General features: G+C 40.3%; 1 protein-coding gene across 5 annotated transcripts in view; it reads left to right on the forward strand.

Annotated features, from left to right (window-relative positions):
• Positions 1 to 24,771, forward strand: part of WRN (WRN RecQ like helicase) — a 129,520-nt gene that overhangs the window by 60,931 nt on the left and 43,818 nt on the right. For all 5 annotated transcript variants that reach the window (XM_027122784.1, XM_027122780.1, XM_027122783.1 and 2 more), the window contains 3 exons: positions 3,650 to 3,756; positions 10,866 to 11,053; positions 23,071 to 23,245. In XM_027122784.1, the coding sequence (XP_026978585.1) occupies positions 3,650 to 3,756; positions 10,866 to 11,053; positions 23,071 to 23,245 (470 nt within the window). The remainder of the gene's footprint in view (positions 1 to 3,649; positions 3,757 to 10,865; positions 11,054 to 23,070; positions 23,246 to 24,771) is intronic.

The raw sequence follows: 24,771 nt of genomic DNA on the forward strand, positions 1-24,771 counted from the left end.
TTTTTTTTTTTTTTTTTTGCATTATGCGGGCCTCTCACTGTTGTGGCTTCTCCCGTTGCGGAGCACAGGCTCCGGACGCGCAGGCTCAGCAGCCATGGCTCACGGGCCTAGCCGCTCCGCGGCATGTGGGATCTTCCCGGACCGGGGCACGAACCTGCATCCTCTGCATCGGCAGGCGGACTCTCAGCCACTGCGCCACCAGGGAAGCCTGGTTTTTTGCTTCTTGATGGTTAGGCTCAGCTATCCAAGAGTTGCAGTCATGGCTTCTATTGTAATTGCGCATATTTCAAACATTCAGCTGAACCAAACAATCTTTGCTTTCTAATGTAATATGATCTCATTTTATAATTACCTATTAAAATAATTCCTAACAGGTAGTTTTTTAACACTGCAGTGTCTCATTTAATGGTTACTTGCATATAACTCTAGGAAAGCATTTAACAGTTGTTCTAACAATATAGTGAAAACAAATACCTTTTAATATGTGTTAAATATCAACAAAAGAATGAGGACAGAAATTAGCATTTGATTAAATATATTATCAAAAATTGCATCCATCAGCTGTTAAACTCCCCTGTTGCCATGTTATATTTTTGCCTTAAATGGAAAACAAATTTGATGTGTGTCCTATTAGGTTGTATGAAGTTCTTATGAATATTTCACTTTAGATTAAACCCAACAACCCTAGATATATAAATTCCATGGTTTTACTGCAAAAGTTAGGGTCTATGTCCATAGTGGTCTGAATATGTTTTGCTCCATTTTAGTATTTGTTTTGTTTCTGTGGTGGAGTTAATCCAGTATTTACTTAGATCCTTTTGACGGGTAGTTCTATTTCTCTATTTTAATTTTTTTCTAAAGGATTAAATTATGAACACTGCAGTTATTAGAGCTGCGTACTCTGCATAAAATGGATGAAAATGCTCTTTTTGGTTGACTGTCAATGTTGAACAAAATAGAATAAATTCTTTCTGAAATACTTTTATTTAACTTTTATTTGCAGGAATTTGTAAAATGCTTGCAGCAGGGAATATACTCAGAATTTTATTTGTACAGTAGTTTGACATTTAGCTATTCAGATTTATGATTTTTATGATGTGTTATTATTTAAGTGATATGGGTTTATAACAGAAGCAGCAAACAGAATTTTACATAGAGACACCTTAAAAGCAAACACACCAGTAATTGTCTTGTAACTTTGGAAGTAGGCTTGAATGACAGGTGTGCCAAAATGAAACATGTCCTGGACCTGGGCAGACACTTGGACTTGCACGTTTAATGTGGAAGTTGGCAGAAGCTTGCCTCAGCTGCTTGTGAATGGCAAAGTTTAACTCGATTAAAAGCTAGTTAGTTGGACTTCCCTGGTTGCGCAGTGGTTAAGAATCCGCCTGCCAATGCAGGGGACACAAGTTCGAGTCCTGGTCCGGGAAGATTCCACATGCCACAGAGCAACTAAGCCCATGTGCCACAACTACTGAGCCTGCACTCTAGAGCCCGCGAGCCACAACTCTGAGTGCACGTGCCACAACTACTGAAGCCCGCATGCCTACAGCCCGTGCTCCACAACAGGAGAAGCCACCGCAGTGAGAAGCTGGCGCACCACAACTAAGAGTAGCCCCCGCTCGCTGCAACTAGAGAAAGCCCACATGCAGCAACGAAGACCCAATGCAGCCAAAAATAAATAAATACATAAAATAATAAAAATAGATAAATAAATAAAAATTCTTCTTAAATTAGCTAGTCAAACCTATAATTATAAGGAAGGTTTTAAAATAAAGGAGGAGCTGTCATCTTAGTTTTAATTTATTTAATTTAAAATCTGGGTCATGTAGTTTCTAAACCCAAATAAGTATAGTGGTAACATTGAATTTGTCCCAGCCGCTCAGGAAATAGAAATTTGATGTGATCAACCTGTATTTGTTCATATTTAGTAGGTTTCTTTTTTTTCTTTCTTTATTTCTTTTTCTTCTCCAACTCATTGTACTTGGTAATCTCAATTGTAATTATTTGCTTGTCTGTCTGCCTCCTCTTTTAGAATTATGAGCTCCTCAAAATCATGGATTGCATTTTACTAATCATTTTATACCTAGAAGAGTGTTTGGAACATAGTGGGAATTTAATAACTATAATAATAATAGCTTATTTTTTTTTATTGAGCTGTCTTTTATGCCAGCCCCTATCTTAGCATTTTACATGAATGATCTAATTTAATCTTCAGAATAACTAAAAAATGTTAGGTACTTTTATTACCTACCTTATGCTTGTGGGAAACTGACACTTGAAAGCTTAAGTAACATGCTTAAGGTAATATAAATAGTAAGCCAGGTTATGCATCTAGGTAGTCTGACTCTAGAGCACATGTTTTTAATCATCTCACTAGTGGCAAAACATTATAAATTCTCAGATAAGCATCAAGTAGTGATCATCCCCATTGAAGGGAAATATTATTTTTGTCTTAAGTATTAATTTGGTGATCGAGGGCAAAAGCACTGCTGTCACTACTTTGAAATATCTGAAGACGTTTTAGTGAATGATTATAAAATAAAGCCCTTTTCTGAAATGCGTTACTACACACTGTTGATTCTGTTTCAGTGTGGGTGTGTGGTGTGAGGGCAGAGTAGAGGCGTTGCTCGGGAAGAGAACAAAGTACATTCCTTCTTACCTACTTTGTACATAATGAGATTTAGTTCTTCCCTTACCATTTTATATTAGAAAACGTGGATGTCATCCGTCTTCCAGAACTGGCATTACAGAGGAACTCTGCAGTGTAATATGTGATCAGTCACGGACAGTGATGCATTTAATCTTAGTATGAAATACGCTGAGTCTTTCTATCTCTCTTTTTTTGGTTGTTTTTACTGTATTTATTTATTTTTGGCTGCGTTGGGTCTTCGTTGCTGCGCACGGGCTTTCTCTAGTTGTGGTGAGCGGGGGCTACTCTTTGTTGCGGTTCGCGGGCTTCTCATTGCAGTGGCTTCTTGTTGCGGAGCACGGGCTCTAGGTGCGCGGGCTTCAGTAGTTGTGGCACACGGGCTCAGTAGTTGTAGTTGTGGCTCACAGGCTCTAGAGTGCAGGCTCAGTAGTTGTGGTGTACAGGCTTAGTTGCTCCACGGAATATGGGATCTTCCCAGACCAGGGCTTGAACCCGTGTCCTCTGTGTTGTCAGGAGGCTTCTTAACTACTGAGCCACCAGGGAAGCCTCTCTATCTCTTTTGATAGCTAATCCATGAGATAAAATTGAAAGTATTACCAAAGAGAAAGAGAACAGCTCTTTTTTTTTAGGGCATTATCGTTGCAAATGAGTGATAGCTTGGAGGACAAAGTAATAGTAAGTAATTTCTCTGAGAAATAATGATGAAAGTTAAAATTCAATAAATACGTTGTTTGAAAAATATATATTTCTCTCTTTTATCCATATGCCTTTTATCCATATATCTCCCTTTGCCTATTTTCAATAATGATTTTTGGTGTTATCTGATGTTATTTATGCTTATATTTTTATATGAACCAAATACTTTGATTTGAATTATTTATACTACTTTCTGTAATATTTATATATTCTAATGAAGATGGTGGTAACGATTTAGATGCGTTTATTACTTTTTTTGAACTCTATTTTCTCCGTTTACATAGTTTTCTTTTTTTATAGGGATCACACTTATTGCTGTGGATGAGGCTCACTGTATTTCTGAGTGGGGACATGATTTTAGAAGTTCATTCAGAACTTTGGGCTCCATAAAGGAAGTACTCCCATCGGTAAGCTTTGCCAAGTGCAATGTCTTGAAATGACTTTCTTACCAAGGGAGAGTCCAGGATTGGGGAATGGCCAAAAAGCTGAAGATTCCTCTATGAAAGGGCAAATGGATGATGTAAGCAGGGGAAAGATTTTTTTAAAAAATTCTAACCTTGACTTCCTTCTAAGCTTGGCATGTAATTTATTGAGGAATACTATAGAGCAGGACTTGGCAAACTTTTTCTGGTTCTCACACTTTGTTTCCTAATTATAAAGAACAGGAAAGTTTTACATGAGTGTTCTATATGAATGGCATATTTTATACGAAGAGCTTAAAAACTTAAAATATTGGCAACCATTTTATTTTTTATTTTTAAAAATTATGGATTCACAGGCAATTGTAAAAAAAAATGTACAGGGATGTCCTATGTACTGTTTCCCCAGTGGTAATATCTTGAATAACTGTAGTATAGTATCAAGTAGGTATATGACATTGCTACAGTTTATTCTTAGTTCACTAGTTTTATAAGTGTGTATGGGTATGTATGTATATTTTCCTATACAGTTTTATCTCATATGTATGTTTGTATAACTTCCATTGCAATAAAGATACAGAACTACTCCATTACCATAGGCTCCCTGGAGCTGTCCTTTTACAGGCATACCCACCATTCCCATCACCCCTAACCCTAACCCCTGGTGACCACTAATCTGGTCTCCATTTGTATAATTTTGTTATTTCAACAATGTTAAATAAATTGAATTTTATGGTTCGTCACCTATTGGAACTGGCTTATGTGAGGAAACCGAAAAAAAAAAGTGTTAGAAATTATTTGTTATTCTTTTGATAGATTATCTAGTTCAACCTCATTTCTTATTAAGCGTGCTTATTGAGAGCTATCTTAAATATAGTTTCTTTTTTCTTAGCTCTTCTCATAAATATTTGATTGGAGCAGACATTACAATAAAACCAAACAAAAGAACAAAAAACTTTGTAACACTTAGCAAGGATATATTGGAAGAGAATCAAAGTAATGTGAATTGAGCTCCAACTATGGGACTGGCCTTGGGTCAGTGTTTTGTTTTGTTTTTTTCTGCGGTACGTGGGCCTCTCACTGTTGTGGCCTCTCCTGTTGCGGAGCACAGGCTCCGGATGCGCCGGCTCAGCGGCCATGGCTCACGGGCCCAGCCACTCCACGGTATGTGGGATCTTCCTGGACCGGGGCACGAACCCGTGTCCCCTGCATCGGCAGGCGGACTCTTAACCACTGCGCCACCAGGGAAGCCCGGGTCAGTGTTTTTATCTTGGTTAACCCTCATAACAATCCAGCAACATAAATATCTTCATTACTTTCTTCTTTTAAAAAAATTTTTTTAATATAATTTTTAAAGGTTACATTCTATTTACAGTTATTACAAAATATTGGCTCTATTCCCTGTGTTGTACAATACATCCTTGAGCCTGTCTTAACACCCAGTAGTTTGTACCTCCCACTCCCCTACCCCTGTGTCGCCCCTCCCCACTGCCCACTAGTTTCATTACCTTCCTCTTGAAACAGTTCTTCTCATACCAGTAGGATAGCACACTCCCTGGTTCTCTTCCTTCCTTATTATCTCTTCTTTCTCAGTTTCCTCTGCTTATTTCTTTTCATCTCCCTGCCCTTTTAACGTTGGCATGCCTAAAACCTTAGTCTTTGGACCTGTTCTGTTTCCTCTCTGTACTTACTTCCTTGGTCATTTCAACCAACATATGGTTTTAACTAAAATCTATATGCTGACAACTCCCAAATTTATATCCTCACCCTGAATTGATACCAGCAATGTATGAGTGGTTCAGTTTCTCTCCCTCCTTTTTAGCATTTGCTGTTATTATTACTATTTTTTATTTTAATCGTTTTATGGATTAATATATGTATACACACACACACACACACTTACATAAACGTTAGCTGCCTATTCAACATCTCTCTACTTCGATGCCTGACAGGCATCTGGAATGTAACCTATTCTTAACTTCCTAATATTCTCTCCACCCCAGAACAGCTCTTCCCTCAATCTCCCCCATCTCATTTAGTAGCAGCTGCATCCTTCTGGTGCTCAGGCCAAGATTTTTGGAATTTTCTTCCACCCTTCTTTTTCTCTTACAGTCTACCCCACATTTAAACAGTAAAGAAATCTCATGAGGTCTTCAGAATATGTACAGAATCTGATCACTTCTCTCTTGATCTCTGCTACCACCCTGGTACAAGCCACCGTCTCCTTTCACCTGGCTATTACAGCAGTCTCCTGGTTGGTCTGTTTTCACTCTTACCCTCCTTAGTCTATTTCAATACAGCATCCAGAGTGATATTTCAAAAATGTTAAGTCAGACAGATCATGTCTCCTGCTCAGAACCCTCCAGTTGCAGACCATTTCACTCTAAATAAAGACAGACACTACATATCTTAAATGATCTGGCCTTTATTTTCTCTTTGACCTCATCCTTTGCTACTTGTCTCCTCATTCACTGGCTTCTAGCCGTACTGTTTGTTTTCATTGATATTCTTCAAAGGTGCCAACCGTGCTCCTACTTTAGGGCTTTGTTCCCACTCTTCGCTCTCCCTGAATAATTTTCCCCTGGGTAGTTCACATGGTGTATCCCTCACTTTTCTCAAGTCTGCTGAAATATTAGCTTTTTTTTTAGCCTCCTGGGCCACCATATTCAAAATTTCAAATTAACCTCTCTCCCCCAGCTCTCAGCTTTCCTCATATTCCTTTCCTGTTTTTAAAATAGCACTTATCACTGTTTAACTTAACGTATTAAGAATACACTTTGTCTATTGCCTGTGGGTCCCCACTAGAATATTCTTTGCTGATTTGGTTTATAAAATCTACAACAGTACCTGGCATATAGTGAGTGTTCCATAAGTAATGGGGTAAATGAATAAATGAATTTCGATGAGAAAGCTGAGAATGTGAGAAGTAACTTTCCCACACAGGCAGTGAGTGGTAGGGCCGGGCAGTGCTCCACAGTAGGACACTATGCTGGTTTCTAAAGCAAATGACTTAAAAGAAGTTTAAAATAGTTTCTGCCCTAAAGTAGCACATAGTCCAGTAAAGGAGTTTAGATTCATATTTACCTATAAAAGTAGAAACAATAGTACCAAACAATAAATGGTGTATGGAGCAGTATGAATAATATAGAAAGATTAATAGTACCTGTATAGAGAAAGAAGATATTTGCATGGCGAAAGTCACTAGGCTCAGGTTCCTTGAGGACTGCTTTCTATTAATTTAGAACGGTTTAAAGTAAGCTTTTAGAAACTAGGAAGATTGCTTTCTTGAATCCTTTCCTGGGCGTTTGATTCTAGAAGGATTGTGTTAGAGGAGTTTTAAATGTTTTATGCAGTTCTGAAACACTTTTTAGTGTTGAATTAAGTCTTTTATTATGTCAGGCTGCGGACTCCATTCGATTCTTTTCATTTCTTGGGATGATTCACTGTAGCACAGGTTGTTCGTCAAGCAACGGCTGAGAAAACCTTTTTCCCCTAGTGTTTCCATGAATTCTCTTTATTAGCTAAGTGATGAGAAATGCCACCTGGTGGTTGTAGGACTCTCATTTTCCTCACTGTTCTCCGTGCTTTTTTTCTTCTAATCACAATCACCCTGGGACAACTGGCATAAACCCACAGTGCTTCACACCATATTATTTCAGTAAGTTCAAAAATAGCAAAAAATCATTAACTCATTGTGCATAAAGATTCCCATTTGGAGAGAATCTGACAAAATGAGTCCCAAGAAAGAGCAGCCAGGTAGAAAGCTTTACATCAGCCTCAAAATTCTGAAATTCAAATAAGAGGAACTGTGAGAAACATGAGACATGTTGGATCTTCCCATTACTTTCTCCCCAGCCCTTTCACAAAGATCAGCACATAGTAGACACTCAGGAACTATCTGGAGTTAGTGAATGAATGAATGAAGCATGATATTATAGAGTACATAGATTAACTATACATAGATTAGAGTACATAGATTAACTTCTAACTATATTAGAAGCAGATATAGTTCTTGGAATTCGTAGATGTGACACCATTGAAGTGTATGTCTAAGGCATTCCTAAATTTATAGTCACAAGATTAATTTACATTTTGTTGCTTGTTTTAACAAAACTTGGTACTTATTACCAAAGAAACCAAGATTTGCCAACTGAAAGAACAAGTTTCATGAGTTAAGAACTTGATATAACTGAGTGACAGGGTAATTTATCACCCACACCAGTTTGCTTTTGAAAATGAAAAGGTGCAAGCTATTAATAACTATGCTGTGATGACAGGATAAACTGAGAGTATCCCAGCAAACCAGGCTGTATGGACACCTTTCTCCTAACCAGCCTGTGTGTTATTTTTACACTTCACTGTAGTTTATAACTTTTTTTTTTTGCGGTACGCGGGCCTCTCACCGCTGTGGCCTCTCCCGCTGTGGAGCACAGGCTCTGGACGCGCAGACCCAGCGGCCATGGCTCATGGGCCCAGCCGCTCCGCGGCACGTGGGATCCTCCCGGACCGGGGCACAAACCCGCATCCCCCGCATCGGCAGACGGACTCTCAACCACTGTGCCACCAGGGAAGCCCTGTAGTTTATAACTTTTAAGCACCAAAGATTCTAAGGGAGAATATTCTGTTCATTTCTGAAGTGAAAGTAAATATTGTTCCATTAAGTTTAATACATTCCATTACTTTATTCTATTTTTCTAAGTCGTGGAAGCAACATTCTTAACTGTGACTTTCTAGAACGTTGGCAAAGGAGGGAATTTATATTGATTTTTCCTGTTAGTAGGTCACTAGAATAAGGAGTTTCTAGTGGCAAAGTGAGAATTTTTAAGTTAGAAGAGAGGTTAACATCTCCATCTCATATGTTGATGAAAAAACTGAGGCCAAGAGAAGTTAGCCCTTTCCAAAGTCAGTGGCAAGTCTGGGAGTAGTGGCCATGTCTCTGCAGTTCTTTTGTAGAGTTCTTTTCAGTTGTTGCAGTAATATCAGTGATAGCTGACACATCTTGAGTGCTTACTAGACACTAGACCTTTGTGTTCAGCGCACTAGACCTTTTATCCCATTTGGTCTTCACAGTGACTTTATGAGGTTGCTGCTGTTATTACAACCATCTTATAGATGAGGATACCAAAGTTCAGAGAGTGAAATAAACAGCTCAAGGGACTTCCCTGGCAGTCCACTGGTTAGGACTCTGCGCTTCCACCAAAGGGGACACGGGTTCGATTCCTGGTCAGGGAACTAAGATCCTGCAAGCCGTGCGGTGTGGCCAAAAAAATATATATGTGTAAAAAAAATAAACAGCTCAAAATCTCACATCTAGTTAATGGCAAAGGCAGGCTTTGAACTCAGACAATTGATTCTAAACGAGATTTTTACACCACTGTGCTGCTTTTTTCTACTAGTTCAAACTGTGTTATGGTTTGTGCTTATTTCCTTCTTTTCACAAAAGCATTGCTCATCCACTCATACATTATATTGCTTAGAAACAAACCAGGCCCTCTTTTCTTATAGTCTCTATCCTGAAAACTTCTTTCTTTATGTGTATATGCAGTTAAACAACAAGCATTTTTTAGTGCATTTGTAAATTGTTTGAGTAACGCACTTACATTGATGGAAGTCTTTGTTGTTATGAGGGTGAGAATATGCATGTCCTAAGAACTTCAGTGTTTAAACTTTCCTTATTCTCAGCCATATATTTGCTATAGATATTTTTGTTTGCTATAAAGACATAAAGCAGCTATATACATATATATTAAGCCTCGATTAGAGAAACTAACTTCTTTATCAATTGGCATATTCATATATAAGTTGTTAGGCAGACACTCTCTAAATTCAGAGAACAGTCTGATTGTAAGCCAAAAATCAATTAAGTTAATTTGGGTTATTTTAAAAATAATTTCACAGAATTTAAGGATAGAGAATACAAAAATGCCAATTACCTGGTCACATTGATTTTGATATAATTTTTTCCCATTTAAAAATTACTCCCAAACTTAATTGATTTTTTTTACATGAGCTTTGAGATAATTTTTAATTCAGCAAAGCTATATTGATTGTAAAAATAGTTTTTAATAAATTGTATCTTGTTTTTCAAATTCTGTAATTGCTTTTTTACAAATTGCACTTAAATTTTCATGTATGTACGATAATTGCTTAAACTGATTTGTGAGGTAGATGTACCTGAAGAGCTATGTTATGAGGATATTATTTACTGCATTTGTAATAAGCTAAAAAGAGTATTAAGAAAGTTGTAATCTTGGAAATCGAGCAGCTAATGATATAGGAACAATTTTTCTGATTATGAAATAATAGCATAGTTGATTAGAACTCCCTATGATAATAGTGACAGAAATATTAAATCTAGTTTCATGGGAGGTGTGTTGTTACCCCACTTTAGAATTTCTGAAAGATCACACACTCATGTTTTTCCTGGTACCTGCTGTGCCTCCTGCTTTGGCTGCTAAGGCAGTCAAGAAGTCTTCGCTAGATTGAAAATAGAACATGACTCGGTTGCTCAAGGAATCAGTTAATAATAGATGTTTCATTCTCTCCTTTTTTCTTTTACATATTATGCCATGGTTAACCCACTAAAACTGGTGAGAGGTTATCCAGATCACTGAGAGCTTTTCTTTTACAATGGATCTGAAAAGCCATCGACCAATATATTTAATATAGGAGACAAAAAAGACTTGGGCTTTGTATAGGTAGATTTTCAGTGAATGAAGGGTTTATAACTTGTGAATGATAGATTAATGAAAAATAAGACATAACATACCCCTCATTTGTACCAGCACTAATATAAATGTAAAAATAATAAATGGAGAGGTAGATAGTTAATCAATGGACTTAATTTAATAAGGTAGATTGCATTTAGAAATCTTATGAATTTAGTGTTTTATTTGAATGATTTCTCAGAAGGCTGAGAAACAAGTATGAAAGAAGTGTTCTTCTCTTCTTTGAAAGAGAATAATTTTAAAGTTGCATTTTTAACCCTGTTCCTCTGTTCCTCCTGTAATTGTCTTCCAGTCTCTTTCTAAGAGGCAGTAGATGTTGGGAATTATTGAGCTCCTCCCTTGGTTAAAAATCACTTTTACTTATTTCAGGTTCCAATTGTTGCACTGACTGCTACTGCAAGTTCTTCAATCCGAGAAGACATTGTACGTTGCTTAAAACTGACGGATCCTCACATTACCTGTACTGGTTTTGATCGACCAAACTTGTATTTAGAAGTTGGACGAAAAACAGGAAACATCCTTCAGGATCTGAAGCAGTTTCTTGTCCAGAAGACAAGGTGAGAATTTCATGGTTGATATATTTTAGTAACTATTTTCTTCTTTCTAAAAAATGTTTTTTATTTTTTATAGTTATTTCCTTCTAATGTATATTTAACATATTTCAAATTCTGCTTAGCTTTGGTTCAAGTCAAGTGTGATGTTATATAATCAGTGACTGAGGAAGGTAGAAACTAATTCTTCTAATATTTTTATACTCCATACTGTTACTTGAAGGGGACATACACTTAATAATTGACAAACAACAAAAACAAATGAGTCTTTTATCTGAATTCTGTCTAGTTCACTAGTTATATGACTAACTTGAGTATTAAGGAATTAAAAAAGTCATCTTAATAATAAATACTTTTTGAGCCCATAGCATGTGCCAAGGACTATCGTAGGTGCTTCATATAAGTGATCTAGTTTGATCCTTATAACTGCTCAGTAAGCTACATATTATTTTCATTTCACTGATGAAGAAACTGTCACTAGCTCCTCCCCCTATTTATTTTGCTTGGAGGCATTTTATATGTATGCTAAGAAAGCTTCCCTGAGCCTTATTTTCTGATTTGTTTCCTCAGTGAAAAGCTTATAACTTTCATGTTATGAAATGTGTTTTTAAGTCAGAGTAGATGGAAATAATGTTTGTCCTACCAATATAAACAGAAAACAAATGTAGGAGAATAGGGTTTAAAGAATATCATTAGTGTTTTTCTTTTCAGAAAGGGGTAAAAAGAAGATTGACCCTAGGTAAGGAAACCCTATGGTAACACTTGGGGTCCTTTAGGATGAAGTTAAATGTAGAGTTCACTCTTGGCTTGGCTGTCCTGTATTCAGATTAAAGCAAGAATGTAATGAATATACTCTGGGTGTTCTGCCTGCTCTAGGGATCTCTCCAAAGTGAATACACATCATACTTCACTTTCTTTCTGTCCTAAAGGTAAAACTTCCTCTTGAAGAAGGCTGTTTATTTTAGGTTAGAGTATCCACAGTCAGATCCTTATTTACTTACCTAATGTTTGGTCCTCTTCAGTCCATAGTATTCTCAATCTCTATGGCGTTTCCCCCTAACCCTCTCCTTTTTTTTTTTTCCCTGACATTGTGATTATATTGTCTTCTTATGATATCTTATGTACATAATTTCTTCTCACTATCTTTCATGTTAATTCTGCTAACTGAGGTTTTTATTACTTTTTAGCTCAGACTGTTACACTCTCCTAACAGACATCCTTGTTCCTCAGGACTCCCTGATTTTCAGATTTATCATCTGAAAGCACATCCCTGGGTCATGGTGTTCCTTTCCTGTGGACTAAAGGCCAGACCCCTTAGGCTAACATCCAAGACCATCCAAAGATTTTGATATTGAATGTGACAGTGGTTTTTCTAAAAGCAAATCTGGAAAGATTTTGTACCCATTTTCAATCCTCCAAGAAGAGTTGTGGTAGCAGGGAACCATTCAGAGTCAGAATGCTCTCTGCAGATCTTGGGCAAATAGAAATTTACCTCTTACTGAGCACTGAGATGGAGGGTAAATTAAGACTCCAAAGTATTACCTTTTATTTTCATTTTCTTCCTTTCATTTAATTCTGCCATTTGTTTATCAGTATTCACATTTTTTCTCTTCACTGAGCTAACATGTTTCTTAAACTCTGATCCTATTTGTTTTCTATATGCATGGTGCATTTAAATTAGGTCAGCCCCTCTTACCTATCTAATTTAATGGTTAAATGATGATAGATTTTTTTCCCCCGTCAGGAAATTGTTATGAGGAAATAACTGTCTTTAGTAAACCTCTTGGCAAAGTAATGAATCCTTCTGTAATAGTGAGGTAGGAGATAGATGGGCTCCAGGCTGAGCAGCTGCAGCCAGTCTCCTGCTGACACTTTGAGATAAGATGGCAGGAGGAGCATTGGGCCCTGAGACCACAATTTCCTCATCCTGTGGTCAAGGGGATTTCTCAGCCTGACACATGTGCAGAGAAAGTCCTCAGTCATCCCCTAAGGAATTCGGGACAACATAACTCTAGGGGAGGGGCCAAAGGAAGGAGGAGATGCCAGCCCATGATATGTCCTGCCAACCTCCCAGAAACCTTTGCACTGGAATCCATCTAGACTGAGAGATGCGTGTGATGCCCCAAGAAGGACCCTGAGTCAGGACAGATATGGGCAAAAGCAAGATGATTGGCCAGAGACAACCTGGAAGACTGCCCCCATGCAAATGATCTAAGCCACCCCTATTGGGTGCAGCTCACTCTGGGAGTTTGCCCATGTGCTCTTCCACACCAGCCTTTTGGGCTGTTTGAGTCCATGCAGCCATGTTCTGAATCTTTTAGACTCCTGTTCCCGGGGGATACACCCCAGTGTAAGAAAAATAATCTCTTATATAGTCATAGGACAATGACTATATAATCAAAATATCCTCCCCAAGGAATCCCTGGCAACTGCAACATTTTTCTCTGCGCAAGGAACTAAGTTCAACCAGAGACGTCTGATTCAGGGTCGATGGGGATCTAGGGGACACTCGGAACCCCTTCCAAATTAAAGCCTCCTGGTAAATGTTTCCAGGACACCGGATTCCATTCCTAGGTGAGCCTCTTCGTCCTTGGTTGCAGGTTGCTCAACATGGGAGGATCCCCTTCTAAGCCAGAAGAAACACCTCTGGGATGTGTCCTTAAGAACTGGAAGCTTTTAAAATTAGACGGGCTAAGAAAAAAAAAGCTTAAGTTTTACTATAAGACTGCCTGGCCTTTATATGTTGGGGGATGGAGAAACATGGCCCCAAAATGGGTCTCTAAATTATAAAACCATCTTGCAACTGCATCTTTATTGCCGTAGGTTGGGAAAATGGACTGAGTTTCCCTATGTCCAGGCCTTCATGTCCCTTTACCAGAATCCTGCTCTATGCGGCTCTGGTAATCAGAGGCCTGGAGAATCAGAGAATTCTCTTGACATTCTAGACGGTCCTCATTTAACTCCCCCAAACTCTCAGGAGAGAAACCGAGCCTCTCCGACTCCTACAAGTACCCCTGCTTCTCGGGATCCCCCTGGCCAATCCCAAACCTCGCCTTCCTATGCATACCCTCTATATACACTGGTACCCCAGGATGAAAAAGCTAGTCCCACAGGGGTAACCCGTAGTGGGACTTCCTATCACCGAGGATCAGGGAGAATATGCCCTCTTGGGCAAGTGGCAAATGGCGAAGGCACAATCAGAGTACACGTGCCCTTCTTCCTAACCGATTTAGCCCAGTGCAAACAAAGCCTGGACCAATTTTCTAAAGACCCTAGTAGATTTATTGAAGGATTTCAGGCCCTAACCCTGGCCTTTGATTTAACCTGGAAGGATGTCCAAATAGTACTATCTACCTGCTGTACCCATGAGGAGAAAGAAGCAAAGGATTTGGACAGCAGCCCAGGGGCATGCTGACCAGCTCTCCAGGGACCAACCCAACATTTATGATATGGGTGGGGATGCAGTCCCAAATCAGGATCCCCCTTGGGATTATAAGTCCCTGGCGGGAACGAGGGCCAGGAACCACGTGGTTCAATGCCTGTTAGAAGGAATGAGAAAATGCATTAGAAAACCAGTCAACTATGATAAGGTCATGGAAGTGAACCAAGAGAAAGAAGAAAACCCAGCCTTCTTTCAGGGACGGCTTGTGGAGGGTTTTAGAAAATTTACTAACATAGACCCCTCCATTCCCGAGGGTCAGTCCCTGCTAGGACAACATTTTATCACACAGTCTGCCCCTGATATTAGGTGAAAACTCCAAAAGTTACAATTAGGCCCACAAACCCTTATGCCCAAACTCCTAGAGGTAGCCTTTGGGGTATTTAATAATCGAGATCAAACTGAGGAGGAGGAAAGAACTTGGCGTGAGTTGAGGCAGGCCAAGGCTCAAGCAAGGTAAACTGATAGCCCTTGCTGTCAGACACACCGCTGAAGCTGAAATTACCTTGCAACTTCAGGGCAACCCAAAGGGGCCAAGAAGAAGGTTCAACCATCAGTCTGGAGGTAAGACCAACAAGGGGACTGCTTCAAATGCAAGTCAACCGGCCCCTGGGCCCGTGAATGCCAGAGGAGCCCCCCAGGCCATGCCCAGTCTGCAAGCAGACTGGTCATTGGAGATGGGACTGCCTTTGGTCCCGACAGGGAAGAGGGTCCCCCACTCCTGAGATGGCCGTGCTGGGCAACTGAGGTGGCCCTGGGATTCTAGCAGCTCTCCCCCATGAGATGTCTGTCTCCATCAAGGAGCCCTGGGTCGTTCTTGATGTGGCAGGTAAGAAGATCAATTTTTAAATTGATGTCAGAGCCACATACTCTGGCCTGATTCTCACGCTGGACCCCTTTCCTCTAAAAGCTGCACAGTGAGTGGTGTCGACGGAAAGCCTCGCACCCATTACTTCACTAGGGCTCTCACTTGGCAATTTGAACAGTGTTTGATCTCACATGCCTTTTTGGTTTTCCCTAAGTGTCCTATGCCACTACTGGAGAGAGACCTTCTGGGCTCCCTTGGGGCCATATGACGGTTAGGAGGCCCCAAGCAGCCCCTTATCTTGACCCTGACTAAGGCAGATCAATAAGAAGAGCAAGGGCCTGTTCCCAGCCATATTCTCCAACCAGTGAACCAGTTTGGGACAAAGGAGTCCCTGGGAGGGCCAGAAACACCCAACCTGTAAAAATAAGCTTTAAGCCAGAAGCCACTTACCCTAACAAGAGACAGTACCCCATAAGATTGGAAGCAAAAAAAGGGTTACAAGTCCTCATAGATAACTTCTTAAAACATGGCCTCTTGGTACCCTGCCAGTCTCCATGTAACACCCCTATTCTGCCAGTTGTTAAGCCAAATGGAGAACATAGGATAGTGCATGACCTCAGAGCAGTAAATGATGCTGTGGTTCGTGTACAACCCCTTATGGCCAATCCTTGTAACATATTAGTCCAAGTCCCTGAGGATGCTAAATGGTTTACTGTGCTCAACCTCAAGGATGCCTTCTTTTGCATCCTAGTTCATCCCTCATCACAATATCTGTTTGCCTTCTAGTGGACTAACTCCCACTTGGGCCAGATGCAACACACCTGGACAGTACTGCCTCAGGGGCTTCGGGACAGCCCACACTTGTTCGCCAGGCCCTAGGAAAGGAACTAAGGGAGATGACACCTAAAAGAAGGGGCTATTCTACAGTATGTAGATGGTGATATATTAACATGTAGTCCCTCCGTGGAGGCCTCAGATCAGAACACCACTGAAATTCTTCATTTCCCTGGGACCCGGGGTTACAAGGTCCCCAGAAAAAGGCACAAATCTCAAAGCAAGAAGTTAAATACCTGGGATACATTATAAACCTTGGAAGTAGACAACTATCTCCAGACAGAAAACGAGCTATATTAGGCCTAAGTGCTCCAAAGACAAAAAAAACATCTCTGTACCTTTTTAGGCATGGCAGGATTTTACAGAATCTGGATCCCAGGATTTGGGCTAATGGCTAAGCCCCTGTGTGAAGCTACTAAAGGCCCAGATACAGAACCATTACTTTGGACTGGGGAACAGGAAAAAACTTTTAATAGTATCAAACAGGCCCTCACGAAAGCTCCTGCTCTGGGTCTTCCCAGTTGAAAAAAGCCATTCATCTTGAATGTGGCTGAAAAGCAGGGTTCAGCCCTGGGGGTCCTAATAACAGAAGTTGGAGAAGTTCCTCAGCTTATAGGCTATTTTTTCAACAACTAGAAGTTGGCCTGGCTGCCTTCGGGTAGTAGCTGCCTCTGCTCTATAGGAAGAAGCTAACAAGCTTACCTTTGGACAGCCACTGGAAGTCCAGACCTCCCATCAAGTACAAGGGATCCTGGAGATCAAAGGCCACCATTGGCTAACTGGAGGCCGCTTTACTAAGTACCAGCCTTTGTTCCTCGACTCCCCAGAGGTAACCCTCAAAACTTGCTGCACCCTCAACCCAGCTCCACGGATGCCTGCTGCCAGCCCAGAGCTAATATATTCCTGCCTCGAAACCCTTGACCAGGTCTATGCCTGTAGGTTTAATCTAACAGATCAAGCCATAGAAAACCCTGAGGAAGAATGGTTCACTGACAGCAGTAGCTTTATTAAGGACGGGGTCAGGAGGGCAGGGTATGCTATCATGAGCGCTCACAGTGTCACAGAAGTGAAACCTTTGCCACCCAACACTTCAGTCCAGAAGGCTGAACTGATAGCTCTAACCTGAGTCTTAACCCTAGGGGAAGGAAAAATTGTAAATATATACACAGACTCAAAATATGCCCTACCTGTTCTGCATGCCCACATAGCTATCTGGAAGGAAAGAGGACTTTTTTTTTTTTTTTTTGGTACGCGGGCCTCTCACTGCTGTGGCCTCTCCGCTTGCGGAGCACAGGCTCCAGACGCGCAGGCTCAGCGGCCATGGCTCACAGGCCTAGCCTCTTCTTGGCACGTGGGATCCTCCCAGACTGGGGCACGAACCCGCGTCCCCTGCATCGTCAGGCGGACTCCCAACCACTGCGCCACCAGGGAAGCCCAAAAGAGGACTTTTGAAGGCCAAAAATTCCCCTATAAAATATGGGATTGAGAGCCTACATCTCACAGAAGCGGTTCAAAAACCCAGACAAGTAGCAGTCATTTACTGCTGCGGACACGAAAATGGAATTTCTCAAATTACCCAAGGGAACAACAGGGCAGATCGGGAAGCCAAGAAAGCAGCCCTGATACCCACAACAGAAATGGCATTGATCCCATCTCTTGCCCCTTCTAACATTGTACCCAGATACTCAACTTCCGAAGAGACCTGGTCACGAGACCAAGGGGGAACTAAGGGAATAGATGGCTGGTGGCACATAGATCAAAAATTGCTCGTACCTCTTTCTGACCAATGGAAAATTATTAAAGGGCCACATGATTCCTCCATCTGGGGAGGGATGCCATGTCTGCTGTGGCTTTCCAGCTTTTTACAGGAAAGGGCTCCCAGGGACAATCAGAAGGGTTACTGGAGCCTGCGCCCTCTGTACCACCCATAATCTGGAGGCAGCCTCAAGCCGCACCCCCTCCCCCTCTTGTTAGCCCAGCCCAGTGACGTGGAACTTACCCAGGAGAGGACTGGCAAATGGGTTTCAGTCGGGTGCCCTCTTTCCAAGGCTTCAAATACTTATTAGTATTTAAAGACACTTTCACCGCATGGGCAGAGGCCTTCCCCAGTAGGACGGAAAAGGCAACCAAAGTGGCTAGAACACTTCTATCAATAAAAGAAATCACTCCTAGGTTCAGGTTACCCCACCACCTCCAGAGTGACAGTGGATCCTCATTCAAAGCCAGGGTTACCCAGCAGCTCTCACAGGCCTTAGGAATCAGATACCACCTGCATTCATCCTGGAGACCTCCATCCTCAGGGAAGGCAGAGCAGGCCAGTCATACCCTAAAGAAAACCGTGGGCAAACTCTGTCAGGAAACACCAGAACCGTGGTACTGCCTGCTGCCAATAGCTCTCCTAAGGGTCAGGGCAACCCCTAAAACAGCTATTAAGTTGAGTCCCTTTGAAATGACACATGGAAGGCCACTCCTCACCCTGGACATGCTAACTGACCCAGAAACCAAGCCCATCTTAAATACATTATAAACCTGGGCCAGGTCCAAATGGCCATAAAAGAACATGGAAACAGAACCCAGCTCTCCCAGATAACAGCCCCAGTCACTCCATTGTAAATCTGGGGACTGGGTGCTTTTAAAGACCTGAAAGAATGAGTCCCCCGGCACCCAGCTACTCCCTAAGTGGAAGGGTCCTTAACAAGTCCTGCTGAGCACCCCTACAGCAGTTAAGCTCCAGGGACTCACGAGTTGGGTCCGTCTGTCCAGGATTAAACCTGCCTCCACTGATATGTTACAGGAACCCGAAGACATATATCCCAGCTATCCCTGTGAACCTACCCAAAACCCTCAAATACCCCTTCTAGGAGGTGATCCCTGAGCCAATGACAACCGCATTGATAAGTAAACTCTCGCTTTGACATTGATTCCTTTGGGACTCTCCGGGTGACAGAAACAAGATAAGTGATGGTAGGCTGGGACTCCATAATTGCTAGTGGGTTTTCGTTTACTATATGATTTCTTTTGATGTTTCTTTGCTATTTGCTATCTGGTTACTTCCGAAATTAAAACGCTGATTGATGCCATTATGAAGTTATCAATCACCCTAACTTTTCTCTCCCTCTTTTGGGGATCCACATCAGGGGAATGGGAATCCAAAGCAGTAGTAAATCTCTCAAGAATTATAGCTCAGGGATAAAATCTACCCCAGTGCTGGATCTGTCATCTCCATCCTCAGAGTGATGCCTATGGGTTAAAAACAAGCTAATCTTTACACCTAGCAGTGACGACCTTACCTTACTGAGAGTCCTTCTAACCCTACTCTTAAAGTTCGTATTCTGTCCCTAGCGCAGCTTCCATGCCTAGACCTTAACCCCTCGCGTCAATATATCTGATGAGAACCACACACTTATTTTAAATTGCAATAAGACTAGCTTGTCTTGCTGCCACTGCCCCTATGCAACCAGCATGAAAACTTGCAGTGGAGAACCTTCAGAATCTGATCAAAGCTTCTGTTACTCCACAATTTAATTGTTCTCACCTGCCCTGACAAATATACAGGTGGAAATCTCACCCATTGGTGCCCTCACCACAAATACAATCAAAGACTAAAAAACAAGGACAAAGCCCAGATGGGATATGTACTTACTGGGCAGGAAAAACACCAATTGTCTGGAGCGTAATGTAGGCCCCCCCAACCCAAGGCCTACGGAAGGGTCCCCACCCCTCATGCCCCCTCATATAATGGTGGGCCTCCCTCCCCAAGCTGTAACGGGATCCCCTCTTGGGCAGGCTCTCTAGAGAATTGGTTTAATTCTACAACAGTGCGTCAGGCATGTGCCCCTTCTGGATATCTGTTCCTTTGTGGTCTAGACATAAACCCATTGCCTCATCAGAACAACCCCAATCCCTCTTTCCCTTTCCTGGGATTAGCTGTAGCCTTTCCTTGTATGGACAGTGCTCTGTTTACGGGACAGTGTATGTTAGGCCAACTGAGTAATCAAAGGAACCTAGGTATTATCTTCCATAATATCACCCACCCCTGGGGCAAAAGGGCAATTGGCCTCATTTTGGCAGGGACTGGAGCTGCTATTGGGTTGGTGTCCCCTTGGGAAGGCTTTGCTTACCATGAAGCAGTGCTCCGCAGACTTTTGGATAACCTTGTCAGCTCTGAGTAGGTCCACAGGGAATGCACTTTCCAAACTTTCGTTGTCTGTTAGTTCCTCAGCTGATGTAGTGATGGATAACAGACTGGTTTTGGACTTTGTTCTGGCTGAACAGAGAGGGGTATTTGCAGTTATTAGTAAGACATGATGTACCCACATCAACACCACTGAGCTAGTAGAAGAGGACATCAAGAAAATATATGACCATGCCAGATGGCTTCATTCCTTCAGACAGGGATACCCAAGCACTGACTCTATCTGGATGCAGTCAGAGGAGTGTTACCAAGTGTAACCTTGTTCTTACCCCTGTTTGGGCCTCTAGTTGCAATAGTCCTTTTACTGATCTTTGGCCCCTGCCTTTTTAATCTGCTTGTTAAGTTTGTTTCTTCCAGCTTGCAGCAATTCCATGTCAAGATGATGGTGATGCAGGGATTCCAGCCACTCCCTGAAAGAGATCCTGCTGGGATAACAGCAGAAGCCTTTCTGGGGTCCCTTGACAAGGCAGGGTGAGAGTTCCACGGCACCAGTTAAGTAGGGTCCATGAGCCCAATGGCAGCCTGAAGAAGCTACAGAAGGACCATCCCCTTTTATCTTCCCAGTAAAGATTCCTTGGGGTCCACACCTCTCAGACGGGATTTGAGGTAGGCGATAGATGGGCCCCAGGCTGAGCAGCTGCAGCCAGTCTTCTGCTGTCACTTTGAGATAAGATGCCAGGAGGAGCATTGGGCCCTGAGACCACAGTTTCCTCATTCTTGTGTTCAAGGGGATTTCTCAGCCCATCACATGTGTAGAGAAGGTCCTCAGTTGTCCCCTAAGGAATTCCAGATAACACAACTCTAGGGGAGGGGCCAAAGGAGGGAAGAGACACCAGCCCCATAATATGTCCTGCCAACCTCCCAGAAACCTTCGAGCTGACCAGGAAGGAACCTGAGTCAGGCCAAATATGGGCACAAGCAAGATGATTGGCTAGGGAAAACCTGGAAGACTGCCCCATATACGCGATCTAAGCCACCCCTATTGGGTGCAGCTAACTGTGCGAGTTCGCCCATGTGCTCTTCTGCATATACTTTGCTTCTCATAAATGCTGTATCTGCTTCACAATCTTGGTCTCTTTGCTGAATTCTTTCTTCAAAGAAGACAAGGAGCAAAGTCCTTTTACCAGCCATTTCACTGCTGTAATCAATAGGAATTTTTACTGCTTTGATTTTTCTGCTCTATAAGTTCAGATTTTTGTATTTTCTGCTTTTTTTAATGTAAAAAGTGATCCATATTGTTTGTATCAATTTGAACAATACAGATGCATGTAAATTGAAGAGTACGTAGATTTTTTTTCCAGTCCCATTCCTCAGTTATTATTACTGTTGGTATTTTTGCATTTAGCGTTTTAGGTGTCTGTTCTTTGTACTGAGCAAATATGTGTTCCCAGTTGTTGTTATTGTTGTTAGTTTGCTATAGTATGTCAGTCTTTTCTGCAATTTTCTCCTGTTATATAAAGTATTGCTGCTATCTTTCTATATATTATGTTTAATGTTTAGGATGTTATACAGTATTCACATTTTGGTGCACAATTTTTCCTTCTTTGAAAAATGTTTTTTAAATGAGATTCTTATACATTAAAAAGATAATTTGCATTTTTTTTCACTCTATGGAGTTATCTACTATGAATTTTTGACATGGAAGTCCATTTGGTCACTCTCAAAAATTGCTTTGAGTAGATTATTCAGTAAGACTCGTAGAGTAAAATTACTGTCTAATTTTTCCCCTCTAAGTTTTCAGTGGCTTTTACCATAGTCCTTCTTAAAGGTTTTATATACATTTAATTTTTAAATATTTACTTCACATTTTGTAGTATGAATGTATATGATCATGAACATTTAGATTATTTTTCACTATTATAGTTTTGTTGTGAATATTTGTGTATATGTATCTTTTAGCAGATGTGTGTGTTTGTAAAATAGATTCCTAAAATTGTATCACAGGTTATGCACATTAAAAATTAAATAAAATAACTTCTCCTAAATCTAAATAGTATATTCTTTTTATATTGGTTAGGTCAGCATAAATGAATGTATTTACATAAATGAATATGTTGAGGAATTAAATAAATGTTCTATGGAAATCATTATTTATACTTTTAATAAGTAAGCGCAAATTTCTAAAACAGGCTTTATAACAGATGTTATTTTCTGTTATGGTCATATAGTCTCAAGTTACTAGTAAATACTTCCTTGAACTATAAAAATGATCTTTTACTATTGCATGAAAGTTCTTGCTTTTTTAGTAAACAGATTTAGAAATTCAATTTTACGATCATAAGAGGGCATAAGAATAATATAAATTTTATTCCTTCTCCTATGTAAACATTACATTTCTTATATAAATGAAGACTAATTGTTAATCTAGTGCTTTACAATTCCAAAGGACAGTAATTGCGTTTCCATTAGTTTACAGGTTTTTAGCAAGACTTCTGCTTCAATAAATAAACTTGTCTCTGGTTTTAATTTGAACAAAAAAGTGAAGTCAGAGGTGTTTGGGTTTAATATAATTTATTTCCACGTTTGAGTGTCTAAAATGTTTCAGGTATTTGTTAAATATGTCATTGTTTTTTATATGCTTTCTCCTTTTAGTTTTTTACTGAAAGGAAAATTAAAGTTTAAAAACTAAATTAAAATGAAATTATATTAAAATTTTAAAAAGAAAGGGAAAATTAAATTAGGTAAAACTCAAACTGGTCTGAAGCCTATATGTATATGTTTGTCCTTTTGCTCTTCTTTTTCTTTAGTTCTGCTTGGGAATTTGAAGGTCCAGCTATCATCTACTGTCCTTCTAGAAGAATGACAGAACGAGTTACAGCTGAACTTAAGAAACTGAAGTTAGCCTGTGGAACATACCATGCAGGACTGAGTATTAACTTAAGGAGACAAGTTCATCATAGGTTCATGAGAGATGAAATTCAGGTGTGAAGATTGATCATCATTACTGTCTGTTCCCCATAGTGGAAACAGATGTTTCTCTAATATTTATTTACAAGATCTTTATTGAATACCTTCTTCTTCTTCTCCTTTTCTTTCCAGGAGGGACAATCAACTTTTTTTTTTTAATTTTTTTTTTTAGTTAAAAATGTTTTAAATTTTTTTAATTTAAATTTTATTTTATATTAGAGTATAGTTGATTTACAGTGTTGTTAATTTCATACTATATATAAAATAGATAACTAATAAGAACCTACTGTGTAGCACAGGGAACTCTATTCAATACTCTGTAATGACCTATATGGGAATAGAATCTAAAAAAGAGTGGATATACATATATGTATAACTGACTCACTTTGCTGTACAGCAGAAACTAACACAAAATTGTAAGTCAACTATACTCCAATAAAAAAATTAATTAAAAAATTTCTTTAAAGTTGGAATTGAATTTCATAATTTAAGTCTAATCGTGAAAAATATTCATTTTTTGTTTAAAAAAATCGAAAAACAAAATGGTATATAAAAACATTTCAGGTGTACAGCCAAGTGATTTATTCATACATATACATTTGAATACCTTCTTTCTGATGAGCATAAAGCAGTCACTCTGATAGAATCAGTATATAATGTGGGAGATAGATATGTAAGAAAACTATTGCAGGCTAATATAAATGGCAGCCTGTACATAGAATAGTGTTTAGGTGCACAGGGGAGGGAATGCTGGCTGTTAAGTTAGGTCGTGTAATGGGGTTGGTTCACCCAGGAAGAAGCAATCCGAATAGAATCTGAACAAGTGAATAACAGTTTGTCAAGTATGCAAGGCCAGGAGGTGATGAGGGAAAAGGAATAGGTTATAGAATTCCAGGAAGAAGGACTGGCATGTGCAAAGGCACTGTGATATGAGAGAGCGTACTGGGTTCAGGAAATGGTGAGTAGTTTGCAATGGTTGGAGAAGAAGGGAGTATGGAGTAGGAAGGGCACAAAGTATAGGTAAGAAGGCAGGGAGGAATGGTGGAGACTCGTAGGAAAAGAGTTGAATGGGTTGTTTGGCCAGGTTGTAGAGGGTCTTAAAACTTGCAAAGAGGCAAGCTGGGATTGGTGTGAAGTTTCTCTAGTTTTTCCAGACTACTTTAGCCGTAGAATTCTTTATTTAAATGAAATTTTATCTAATAGGTAAAACAGATTAAAGTAGAATCATTCTTGTTGAAGTTGATGTGACGGATGAAGGGGTCCAAGAGCTTCCCTATCTCCAAGTCAGTCCCTGGGGGTATTTTAGAATCCTCAAAGTTCTGCAGAACAGAATTTGGAAACCACTGTGACAGACTACTCTATATTTTTGAGCAAGATAATAGTATTATAGAAACATTAGACTGGGAGCACCAAGTAGGACTGATCTGAAGGAGAAAAACTGAAGAAAGGAAGGGTATTGATGAAATTATTGTAAAGTGTTACGGCTGAGATTCATAAAATGACTGGAATCCTGTTTCAGTGGGTGTCATACAGATTATTTG

The sequence above is a fragment of the Aethalodelphis obliquidens genome, unplaced genomic scaffold (genome assembly GCF_003676395.1).
Source record: "Aethalodelphis obliquidens isolate GAN/ISIS:26980383/991018 unplaced genomic scaffold, ASM367639v1 scaffold25, whole genome shotgun sequence".
Classification (NCBI taxonomy): Eukaryota; Metazoa; Chordata; class Mammalia; order Artiodactyla; family Delphinidae; genus Aethalodelphis; species Aethalodelphis obliquidens.